General features: G+C 32.4%; 1 protein-coding gene across 1 annotated transcript in view; it reads left to right on the top strand.

Moving 5' to 3' along the window:
• Dhc1 (dynein axonemal heavy chain 1) overlaps nucleotides 1–12206 on the top strand; it is a 620756-nt gene that overhangs the window by 348675 nt on the left and 259875 nt on the right. The window contains exons 43-45 of the mRNA XM_090390121.1: nucleotides 1305–1414; nucleotides 7217–7380; nucleotides 10331–10453. Of these exons, the coding sequence (XP_090246247.1) occupies nucleotides 1305–1414; nucleotides 7217–7380; nucleotides 10331–10453 (397 nt within the window). The remainder of the gene's footprint in view (nucleotides 1–1304; nucleotides 1415–7216; nucleotides 7381–10330; nucleotides 10454–12206) is intronic.

Here is a 12206-nt window from a genome sequence, read left to right as displayed (position 1 = left end):
CAAATATTCTTGCACTCCCTTCTATTTAAGTGTATCCCATCCCTGTAGAAGCAGTCAATCCTGTTAACAAGCACAGACCATCTGAGAAAAATTCTACCCCTTGAGCCTTGCACAATCTCTCCAGGGCTGAATTGATTGACAAGGCTCTCATCATATACTCCCTCCTATCATGTCTGAGCAGAATTGCAGACCCTAACTCATGGCTTTTTTTCAACATTGACCTGTACTTGTTAAGTAATTCCACCGTTCTCCTAGTAGTCTTAATAACATTAGTGCCAACGTGTACAACAATGTCACCCTTTGTGCTCTTAAAAGATGATTCAGAATGGTTTATTGCCTGTATTGGTATGATACACACTGCTATCTCATTATCGAAAGAAATTTACTAAATATTTCTCAGATATTTAGTAAATACTTTTATTTATTTTATAAATATCTATATCTTATACAATATTGTATAAATATCTGTTGTATAAAAATGCCCTGACAAGAAAGACTGGAAAATTCATATTATTTTTGAATTTTTATTGAATTTCTGTAAAATTCAGTGTGTATACTATGAACTTGTAAAGGTTGGCAGGACTTGAGGTGCACAATAGGCTGCATATGGCACAACAGCTGCTTTGCTTAACCCAACCATATATTGGACAGGGTCACTGGTGCATCCTCCCACATCTGTGTATATTAATGGCTCCCCACTTCATTGAACATTTGTTTAGATGTTGGTCATTAACTAATGATATACACAGTTAAAGACCAAGCAAACTTAAAATTCCAGTTTCGTTTGTAAATGAGAGTCATAAGTGATTACGGTTTTTATTGTTCTCCTCTATGAAGCTGTATCCCAGTCTGCTTCTGTCCTGATCCTAAGGTTTTGCCTCACAAAGTTTACTGGGTTGTAATCAGAATGTCAATATTCCTTTTTAAATTATATGTTATCTAAGTAATCAGTACTTTTATATAGATAATTAGCTTATGTGGGCTTCTTAATCTAGTTGGTAATCTTGTAAGTACATGTACTTTCTAATCATCCTGTTTATATAATTGATTTTTCTAGCAGGTATTCTAATTAATGTGTAATAACCTCTATTCTTTATCACTCTGCAGGTTGCATTAATTATTATTTATAATCAACAATTAGGCTACAGACCTATAGATCATATTATAAGAAATTTATTACACAGATTTTTATAGAAGAATTATTACTTTTAGAATTTACTTTTCTGTTTTCTGCAGAAGAATTTTATATATTAGAGAGAAAAATTTTCTTCAATAGCTAAGTTTATTATTATTATTTTTTTTAGGTGTGATTGGATGTGGTTACTATTGTGCAAAACGTGGTTTCACTGATAAAGTTCAAGAAATGGTGAGGACTTTGATTCCTCTTACTCGCATTCTCTGGCAATTAACTAAGGTAAGTCAAAATAAGTACAATTAAAATATCAGATTTGAATTTTCTTGTATTTTTTAAAACTAATTTATTGACAAAAATCTTCCTTAACAAAACCATAACATGCTTTTGTTATGGTGGAAAATGGAAGTTGTACACAATACTAAAATGGCATCCTTAATAAAATGTACACTTAGTTATATAATACTAATGGCTAAATATAATTAAAAAATTATAACTAATTACATTCATATATCTAAAATCTATCTAAAATTATCTATTTTGAATTTCATATAAAAATAAAAGTCTTCACATTCACATCCAGATGATTTAAGAGTATGTCTTCTCTAAAAAAAAAAAAAAAAAAAAAAGATTGTTAAGTAACATCACTGCCATTTTTATTGATCAGCAACTGATAAATTCAGATCATTTACCAAAGTTCTTTGTGTATTAAATCATATAATTTACCATAATTTTAACAAGCAATAACCATATGTGATTGTATAGTTATTGTTTGTTATGAGGTAAATTAGATAATTTCTATTATTATTCTAGGAAACAACTAAATATGTAACACTTTGAATTCATTATATTCTTAAAAAAAATCATGATCTAAAATTCTTTCAGAATCGTATTTGTATACCCTTTCTACTACAGCATTTGAGCCAGGAATACTTAACAAATATCCTAATATTCTACTGATATTGGGTACAATTTCTTTAGGAACTTTGGAAAAAAATCAAGCCACTTGTGCACATCACTTCCTGTACACTTAACACTTTCCAGAAACTTCAACCTATTCTCACAAGACTCTTCATACAACTTGTCCAGATTTACACATTCTTGGAGTTTAAAAATATCAATTGCCATTTCAAAATCTTGATACTTAATTTCTTCTGTTTCCAGGGAAAAGTTTATTAACTTAGAACACTTATTTTTCTCACTGAAGTCAGTTTTTTCTAGGTATTGCAATAGATTTGAATAAAAATCACAACATTCATCAACAATATTTTTCTGTTTGCACTAGGGTAACTTTTTCAAAAATTGCTTTGCAGAATTTCTGAAGTATTGATCCTGGATTCTTTGATTTATTTTAATTTTTGATCATTGTCATTGATTTGTATGAATCCATAATACTCAAATCACTTTTCTCAAGAATTTTAGTAGTAACATCTAGCAATTCTCCAACATTGACAAAAAAGTCAGTTAAAAACCACTTGCAATTTTATATCTGAATCTGTATCCTCACTTTGAAATAATTTGGAGAAAATTTGGGGCAATCATCAATACTTTGGAAATAGCTCTTAATAGCAGGCCAGTTTTGAAGTAATCTTTTGACAGCTGGTGTTAAGGACAACGAATCTCATTGGTACATGACGTACCAATTCAGACCAGTCCAGCTCCACAAAGTCAAAAAATGATTCTAAGTTTTTCCTTCTTTTAGCTGATACAGAAAAAAAATTGTTGTAAAAACTTGGTTGCCAACAGTTTTTAAATAGTTGCAGCATCATCTGATGGTTATGTTAGCAACCAACTTTTAACTATATTTAACGGGATGTTTAAAACATGATTTTCATCGTAAAAATAAAAATAAAAAGGAAGAAGCTTACTTACCGGCAAATTAAAAATGTAAACAGTAAAATCAACCAAATAAACATAAATGGTGGTTAATTGCATACAGGAAAAACGTAGGACCTCGCAACCCTACCTGTCAGTGACGGGAATCAAATGCAGGCCTTTTCCAATTGGTGTCTGGAGGATAGGGTTGCCAGGTCCTACGTTTTTCCTGTAAGCGTTATGGTTTTTTGGTTGATTTTACTGTTTACATTTTAATTTGCCTGTAAGTAGGTTTCTTCCTTTTTTTTCTTTTTATGATAAAAATCATGTTTTAAACTTCCCAGTAAATACAGTTAAGAGTTGGTTGCTAACACAACCATCAGATGATTCTGCAACTATTCAAAAACTGTTGGCAACAACAGTTTTTCAACAGTTGCTTTCAACAGTTGCTACCATGAGAAAGGTGAAAGAAGGAAGAAGTTGCAGAACATATTGTTTTTCACTTTCATTGTCCATTGTGTCGGAGAAGAAAGAAAATGTACCCAATATCAGTAGAATAGTAGGATATTTGTTAAGTATTCCTGGCTCAAATGCTGTAGTAGAAAGGGTGTTTTCGTTAATGAAATTGAAGTGGACAGATGTCGGAAACAGAAGTCACCAAGAATTAACTGAGGATTTGTATATTTGTAGAGTTGTAGATTGCAATGAATTTCTCTTTTACATGTAAAGAGTTCCTTCAGTATGTAAAACAGGATAAACAATTGTTAAAAAGGGCAAAATGTCAAAATAAGTACAATTAAAATATCAGATTTGAATTTTCTTGTATTTTTTAAAACTAATTTTATCGACAAAAATCTTCCTTTTTTTTTTTTAGGAAAACCTGACAACCCTACTGATAGGAGGAATTTTTATGGGCCTTTTTCACAGTGTGGCTGAGTTAGTTGGTGTCAGGCGAGGGAGCATGGTTTTTTCTGCTGAAAACTCTAGTTTTTCATGCAGCAAACAGAAAATTGACCCAAGAACACATGTAATTTACAAACAGTAACATACAGAACAATGTGGCCTTAGTTGCTGATGCTCCTAAAATCCTACTACAACAACAATGACTCTTGGTATAATGCCAGTGTCCTTCTATTATAATCAGCCATACAAACTTGATAATGTTACTCATTTCCTAGATTGGATTGTAAACAAAAGATTTATATGCCTAATGAGCCTTCAAAGATATTTCTACAAATTCATGATTGAATTGGAGTCTGCAACAGTGTGAATCAAGGATGTAGTGTTGAGACCTCTCATGTATAGTGGAAGCATTGTATATCAGTAGGGGCAGCATGAAGATTTTAGTGTATTTTGCTAGACCACCTTGTTCTACCATCTTGGTGCTGTAACTACAGCTGAAATTTACTAAAGCAGACAGCCCATTCCTGGTCTTCTTATGCTAAGATGTTATTTGAGCCAGTAGGATCTGTCTGTATGCCTGCATAATATGACTGTTATCTGCAGGATGATTCATGCAACCCAAAATGAAAGAGCTTATTTCTCTCATTTTGCTTGCTTGCCTTGCACAATTATTATAAACCTACATTGATGGCAGCACTGTATACTACTGCATGCAGAACAGTGGTGTTAGGTTATGTTCACAGAAACTAATTCATACCGATTTGTTCACGATAAACCCATCATGACGTATTCTCTGTTTGAATATATGTTTATAGTTGAACTGTACTTTTGTTCAAAATCACATGTGAATAACAAAGCCAAATTTCAAGAAAAATATCACATTATTATTATTATAGTTATTATAATCACATGGTTACATATTCTGATAGTAAAAGAATTAATAGATTTTAATTCTGATATTTGGGTTGTGCAAATTTTGAATCACCCTGCAATACACTTGATCATTACTCCTTGTTTTGCACTAATTGCTTATTAGTATAGTTATTTCCATCCGGCCACCTCCGTAGCCAGGTGGGCAGGAGCAGCAGTGCGTAGCACACGCTTCTTGATTAGACCGGGGTTCGAGCCCGTGACCACCAAATACAGAGGATGCAGAAAGGTCAGGGAATGACCACCGCATATCCCCGGAGCAATATGACCTTAGTTGCTAATGCTCCTAAAAACCAAATAAACAAACAAACAACATATTTCCATCAGGATAATGAATCCAATTATATGTTCCAAAACATATAGCTGGATTCATTAGTTGGTTATGTAAAGAATTTTACAGCATCTTTTATGTAAAGTAACAAAAGCAGTATAGTAATGTAGTTGAAATATAATAAAATGAAACTTTTATTAGTACAATATAATTTTAGCAACCATCAGATAATGCAACCATCAGCAACCATCAAATAATGATGGTTGCTGATGCATCATCACACTTCACCTAAAATTTCTTCATTTGTCATTGCTGATGTAACATCTAAATGTGAGGAGACAATGATAGCTTAATTAGATTTTTAATAAAATAAAGAACTTTGTCTTTGTTTTGTACAATATAAAGAAATCTCAAATTTTGATAAATTTACATCTGTGAATGCACACGAATAAATAATTAGCACCATGTAATGTTGTATTCCTGGTCATTTAACACTATGATATTATAAGATTGTTGGAAAGGCTATATTACATATAATTTTTTTTTTTTTTTTGTTAAATTCAATGATCTTTCTGTCATCATTTGAGACTAATGACTAAGCCTAGTGCTATTTTTGTAATTTTTTTTTCTGATTTGGTTTCATGTGCTGCTACTGCACATACAAAAGAAGTGAAAGTTGTATCTTGAAAAATTGATATTTTAATCTTCATTTTGAAGAAAACAGGTTCAGTTATTTAACAAATAACATTTAGTATTAGCATTAATAAAAGTAAATCAATATAAGAAAGCCAGGCTTATTCAGCATTAACCTTAAATCCCTGTCTAATTTTTCCTTAAATTTACATAAGTTCTTTAAAAAAAACTTTTAATTTATTCAAACTCTTCAGATACCTCAAATACTTTTACCCCTAGAAATAAATGAATAGGCAGTAATACTACCACTTGTAAAATTTACAATTATTTGGGGTAAATAAATAATTTTATTTACATAGAATATTATATGTGTACATATCCGAAGCTATTTCATATCATTATCACACTGAAGGATAGCATTTTGCCCATTTGTCCACATAGCTTTTTGCAATTCACAGTAAGTGGTGGCCATCATCTGTAGCTTTGATGTGTGGAAGGTGCAAATTGTGTTAGGGAGAAAAAAAAGGGATCAGTATTGTTAAAAGGAAATAACGCCACTTCTGAATTTTTTTTTGAGACACTATTATTGAAAAGAAAAAACTTTTTATGTAAAAATAAGTTACAAAATTTAAATATAATGCATTAAAATTTCCAGTGTATAGTAATACTATCAGTACATAAAATTGACAATGTATCACTAACTGGAGAGAAAAGAATAGGTATTAAAAATATGATCATGCAACCCAAAATGAAAGAGCTGATTTCTCTCATTTTGCTTGCTTGCCTTGCACAATTCTTATTATGCCATTGCATATGGGAAAGTGAAATATGAGAATACATGCATGCTCTGTTTTATGGTATGCTGATATGTTTGTTTAAATTGGTTGATACCATTGCTCCATTGTAAATTTTATGAGACATAATGTTCTGTGGTTAAATACCTGACTGAAGTTCCCATTTGAGATATCTGATAAAACTTAAGTCTCTCTCTCTCTGTAGGAATGCTTCTTTATATCAGTAGCTAATCTTGTGTTCACAACATGGTTAGTGTATATCACAAATGTTTTTGTGGTACAAAAACATTTGTGATACTGGTGGAATATCTTATTATTGATCAGGTGCATCCCTTCATGCTCTCACAGTTTATCCATCTGGTAATGGTAACTTCCATCAGGATAATGCACCATGTCACAAGACACAGATCATTCTGGGATGGTTCTAGAGGTGTAAAGCTGAACTGGTAGGGATCCACTGTCATCCAATCTAAGGCAGTTTTGGAATATGGTCCAGAGTGCTCCTTGTGGGATTTTTTTAGCTCCTTGTGAAATCTATATCCTGATGACATGAGGCTGCTCAGAGAGCTAAAGGAAGTGCTATTCACTATTGGTCAGTGTACCTAATAAATTAGTTACTCAGTCACTTGAATTTTATTTTATTTTATTTCTTAATAAAGATGTGGTCTCAGTTTTAGTAAATTAAGTTTTGTCTATAAATATTTCAAGAAAGATAAACAATGATTTTTTTTTTTGCAGGTTACAATGCTTCCAACACCAGCCAAGTTTCACTATGTTTTTAATCTCAGAGACCTTTCTCGTATCTGGCAAGGATTAATTATCACTCAGCCATCTGTTGTAGTTGACATCCCAATATTGTTATCATTATGGAAACATGAATGTTGTCGTGTAATTGCTGACAGGTAATTTCAAGCATAAAAAATTTCTCTGAATGTTCTATATGTTATTTGAATGCATATGTGATTGGCAGAAATCTTCATTTATTCTGTTCCTTTAATTGTATCCTTTGCATTGCAGTTTTTATTACTTAGAAAATATTAAATGGAATTAAATTGAGACATGCATTATTTCACTGAAAGCAGAAATCATTGATTATATGTATTTCAGGTTTGAATCACTCTATATGTAATGCAAACTAACTGAATTTTGAGATTTGGTATACACTTTGAATGTTTAATATGCCAGGATTTTCTCAAGATGTGCTAGAGTTTGCCTCAACCCATTAATTCCCCCCCCACTACAAAGATTTGCCCCGGTCTAATCAAGAAGCACACGCTTCTTGATTAGACCGGGGTTCGAGCCTGTGACCACCAAATACGGAGGATGTGGAAAGGTCAGGGAATGACCACCGCATAACCCCGGAGCAATATGGCCTTAGTTGCTAATGCTCCTAAAAACCAAATAACAAACAAACAAACAAACAAACTACAAGGATTTGCCTGGCAGGGGGGGATTGGATGGGTTGAGGGATGATTATTACTCACATGTGTCAAGTCCAATTTTATTATATATTTGTTATATTCCCTAATCAACATTAGGGAATATGCACTCACAAATTATTCGATTTTACTTTCTTGGTTGCAAGGTGTACAAATGACATCTGCAAAACCATATGAAATGATGATGGCCATATTAATAGAATTGGCCAAGGAGGAGCGGAGAACATTATGAAAGTTGAAACAGCACATTGCAAATCTTGATGCAAAATCCACTAATCTTTACATGAGGTTTGTAGAACTATAATCTTTTGATGGAGATATTGTTTTTCTCATGGCTGCTATGAATCCAGCATTAAAGAAAAACCTCAGTCTGGAAAGCCTTTGGTAGCACAATTATTGAAAAATCCAAGAACTGTTCCAAGATGATCAAATCTTTAAATTTAATGAGATTGCATGTTTTGTTGGCATCAGCCATGGTACAGTTTGTATTGTTTTGATGGGACATTTGGGGAATTAAAAAAATATTAATTTTGTTGGGTATTCCATCTTTTGTTCAAAGGTGAAAGACAATTCACAGCAAAAACCATCTTTGTTGCTATCTAGATGGAACAGAGGTTTTCAGGGTTTTTTTTTTTTACAATGATTTATTGCAATTACAGTAAACCCTCGCTAATCTGGATTAATTTGAGAGATGTCATCTGGATTATGTGATAATACGGATTAGTGGAGCAAAAGATAGCCTTAAAAGAACCAAAACTTAGAACACAAATAAATGGAAAATTTAATAAATAAAATATAGGTAGTGCTGATGAAAATAAAAAAAAATATATCACTGTAGAGCATTATTGTCTTTTTATACATTTATCAGGTGGCACTGGCATCGCACACCAACGGCGCTTGATCGTTGCTGTGAATACCACTTAAATGAGCTTCTTTCAGCAACACTTCTTTTGGCTTTTTTAATATCTGTCTATTTGATACACTGCTTTTATTACTCCCCACTTCGAATTTTAAAGGAAATGCCTTTATAGATTCGTTTTGTTTTTTTTAATATCTGACACAGTCTGTTGGCCAATACCAAATTCTTCAGCAATTTTTTTTCTCAGGAAAAAACTATTCCTACCACTTTGAGCTTGTTAATGATAGTTAAAGTAACGTGTTTTCTTTTTATTCCACTTTTACAATTCTTTAGAACCCATAATTCTATAAATTATGTTAACTTATGTACATATATACATATAAAGAAGTACACAAATTAAGTAATATAAGCAATAACAACCATCGGACTCAGAGTCAACAACGACATTGAACAACATGCAACACAGTGCTCACAGTCAGAGTGACTTATCTGCCTTCCTAAATCCCATGTGTCTTTCAAAGTGCTCAACAGTGACCAGAATTTTTTATATTTCGATCTGGATTAACTGTAACTGGATTAGCGAGGGTTTACTGTAATGAAATATGGCTGCAGTGCTTTGAACCTGTTTTGTTGAATGCAGTCCTTCACCACCCAAATCCAAGAAAGTTTGATGGGAACCAAACAAAATAAAAGAAATGACCATTGCTGCTTAGCCTTCTTCAGGTGTATTTTTGTATTTCATGTTGTTGTTGTTATTTGGTTTTTAGGAGCATTAGCAACTAAGGCCATATTGCTCCGGGTTATGCAGTGGTCATTCCCTGACCTTTCCACATCCTCCGTATTTGGTGGTCACGGGCTCAAACCCCGGTCTAATCAAGAAGCATATGCTACGCACTGCCGCTCCTGCCCACCTGGCTACAGAGGCACCTGTATTTCATGTCAGACAGTCAATAAAGAATATTATGTTTTATTTCTAAGGAAATTTTTTAGATTTGTTCTTCAAAAGAAGTAGCCAGATTGCACATAACAATGCATCTACAAGTCCTGTATGATGATCAAGTTATCATGAGAATATTATTAGAATATTTCGCTTCACACTGCATGTAGTTCAGGTCTCAGTCCCTGGGTTTTGCTTTTTTACCAAAGTTGAAGGAAGACTTGAAAGGGACAAGATTTTCCATCCCAAGTAACTCCATGTAGTTGTGTACACCACTTCACAAGTACTCTGAAAATAATGGTTGACTAAAATGGCCATCTTCCCAAATGATGCTGAACTGTTGTTAGCAAGCAAAAAAACAGCAAGATTGAACTATGAGAGTGGTTAACCCTGAGATAACACAAAAAAAAAAGGCTTTGAGCTTTACAGTCTCAGTTGTATGACAGAGAATGCTATTTATCTTCTTTCTTACATAGTCAGGCTAAATATTAACCTCATTGATTTTATGGTATATATGTTTGCCCTTTTATTTTTACATATAAAAAGAATAATCATGCATATAATTGAAAATAATCATCACTATATATTTATATCATTAAATTTTCTTTATTTTATAGGTTTACAACTCCACAGGATTATGTTTGGTTCCAGAATGCTGTAATAAAAGTAGTCTCAGAAAATTTAGGCAAGGAATATATCCCAATAGTTGAGCAAACTTCATATTTTGTAGACTTTCTAAGGTAAGAAGAATATTTAAATAAATAACAACATTAGTTCTACTGTTTATAATATCGCTACTGTGTTTGACAAGAAATTAATACACAGTTACAGAGTTCTGCACTTCACCTATTCAAGCCAACATTATGTCACAAAACATGCAGTCCATTGTTAATGGTGAGCACCATATCTTCTGCCTTAATTATCCTCTCCCTCACTCAGCCCTGTGAAATTCTTTTGAATTCACATGCATTGACCACATTATTGTATCTTTAATATCATTTTTGGCAAAATGACATAAGGAAGCAAGCTTATGTGGCACCAGCCAAAAAATAAATAAAATAAATCAAATTTAAATTAAATTTAAAAAAAAATAAAATAAAGTAACCAGTGCCACATCCCTTATTTTATTTACTTATGTTTTTTCAAATTTTTATCCAATCCTTTTGAAAATTTAGATTAATTTCCACCCTCCATAAGAGTAGGTGGAAGTGGGTGACTATCAATGTGTATGTTAATTTATTCCAGGAATCAATCACTCTTTCACTAAAGGTAAAAATTTTCATACATCCAGTCTACAAATGTTCTCCCATAATTTAAATTTATGGCCCTTTGTATATGTTAATGTGGCTAAACATATAAAATTCCTCTGCTATTTAGTTTACTTAAACCTTTCAAGACCTTAAAATCTTGATCAGCTCACTCTGTAGAAACCTGGTTTTCAAACACTGTACGTTATAAAACCCAAATCTGGCTCTTTGTAAGAACCCCTTTGTGATCCTAACTAATGTTGTTGCTCTTCCCTGTACCCTTTCTAACAGGTCCATGTTATATTAATTCTGTTATGGTAATTATAAATCTGGACACCCAAATTTTATAGCATGTCACAATTTTGAAAAAAAAAAAAAATGCAATAACTAATTTTCACATTAGTGTTAAAAAATAAGTATTACTTATTGAATATAACTGAAATAGAAGAGTAGAGGGAATGTAAGAATGGATGATGCATAATTATCAGTCATTTATTATGAGAATCTATTATAACAGGTTTGTGCATGTTAGTCATTAGTTGTCATTGCACATTTGAGGCCGGATGTGCAATATTGTTTAATTATCTTTCGTTTTTGCTTTGTATCAAGTGGTTTTCTGACAGTTAATATTTAGAAATGACACTGCTGTCACTGTGTGAATTCACTAGACAGGTTTTGTTGCGTGGACAGTTTACACCAAAATCATGATGTCTGTCTATAACAAATGATTAAACATGCTTATTAACTTTACTTTGGATACCACTTGGGAGATAATGAAAATGGGTGACTACCAATGTATATGTTAAATGTCATGCTACCTTCACTTAAATGGATGACAGAAAAGAAGAACATGCCATTCACTGTTCTTGTTAATATGGCATGAATCAACCAGCCATATCAAAAAAAGCAGTTTGTCTTAAAAAAATTTCAGGTTTTTTGAGGAACTGCAAAAATAAAAAGAATATCCAAACATTGCTTTTGCATTGAAGCTGAACCAGCTTCAGGAGTATTTCTACTTATACTACCATCTAATTGGAAGGAACTTTCCATTCCCAGTGAAGGACAAGGTCCAATGAACACTACAAGTTACATTTTACAGAACAGAAAAGTACGACAACTTATGTGATCTGATAATCTAAATTGAAATACATAATTAAAATCATCATACTTAATACAGTTTACTGAATAGTAAACTCTCTTAATATGAAATTTAATGCAGTTTTAAATCAGTCACAACCACCAGCAC

The sequence above is a fragment of the Mastigoproctus giganteus genome, chromosome 2, assembly GCF_048544385.1.
Source record: "Mastigoproctus giganteus isolate SK-2022 chromosome 2, ASM4854438v1, whole genome shotgun sequence".
Lineage (NCBI taxonomy): Eukaryota > Metazoa > Arthropoda > Arachnida > Uropygi > Thelyphonidae > Mastigoproctus > Mastigoproctus giganteus.
Note: the sequence above shows the minus strand (reverse complement) of the source record. Positions and strands in the feature narration are given on the sequence as shown.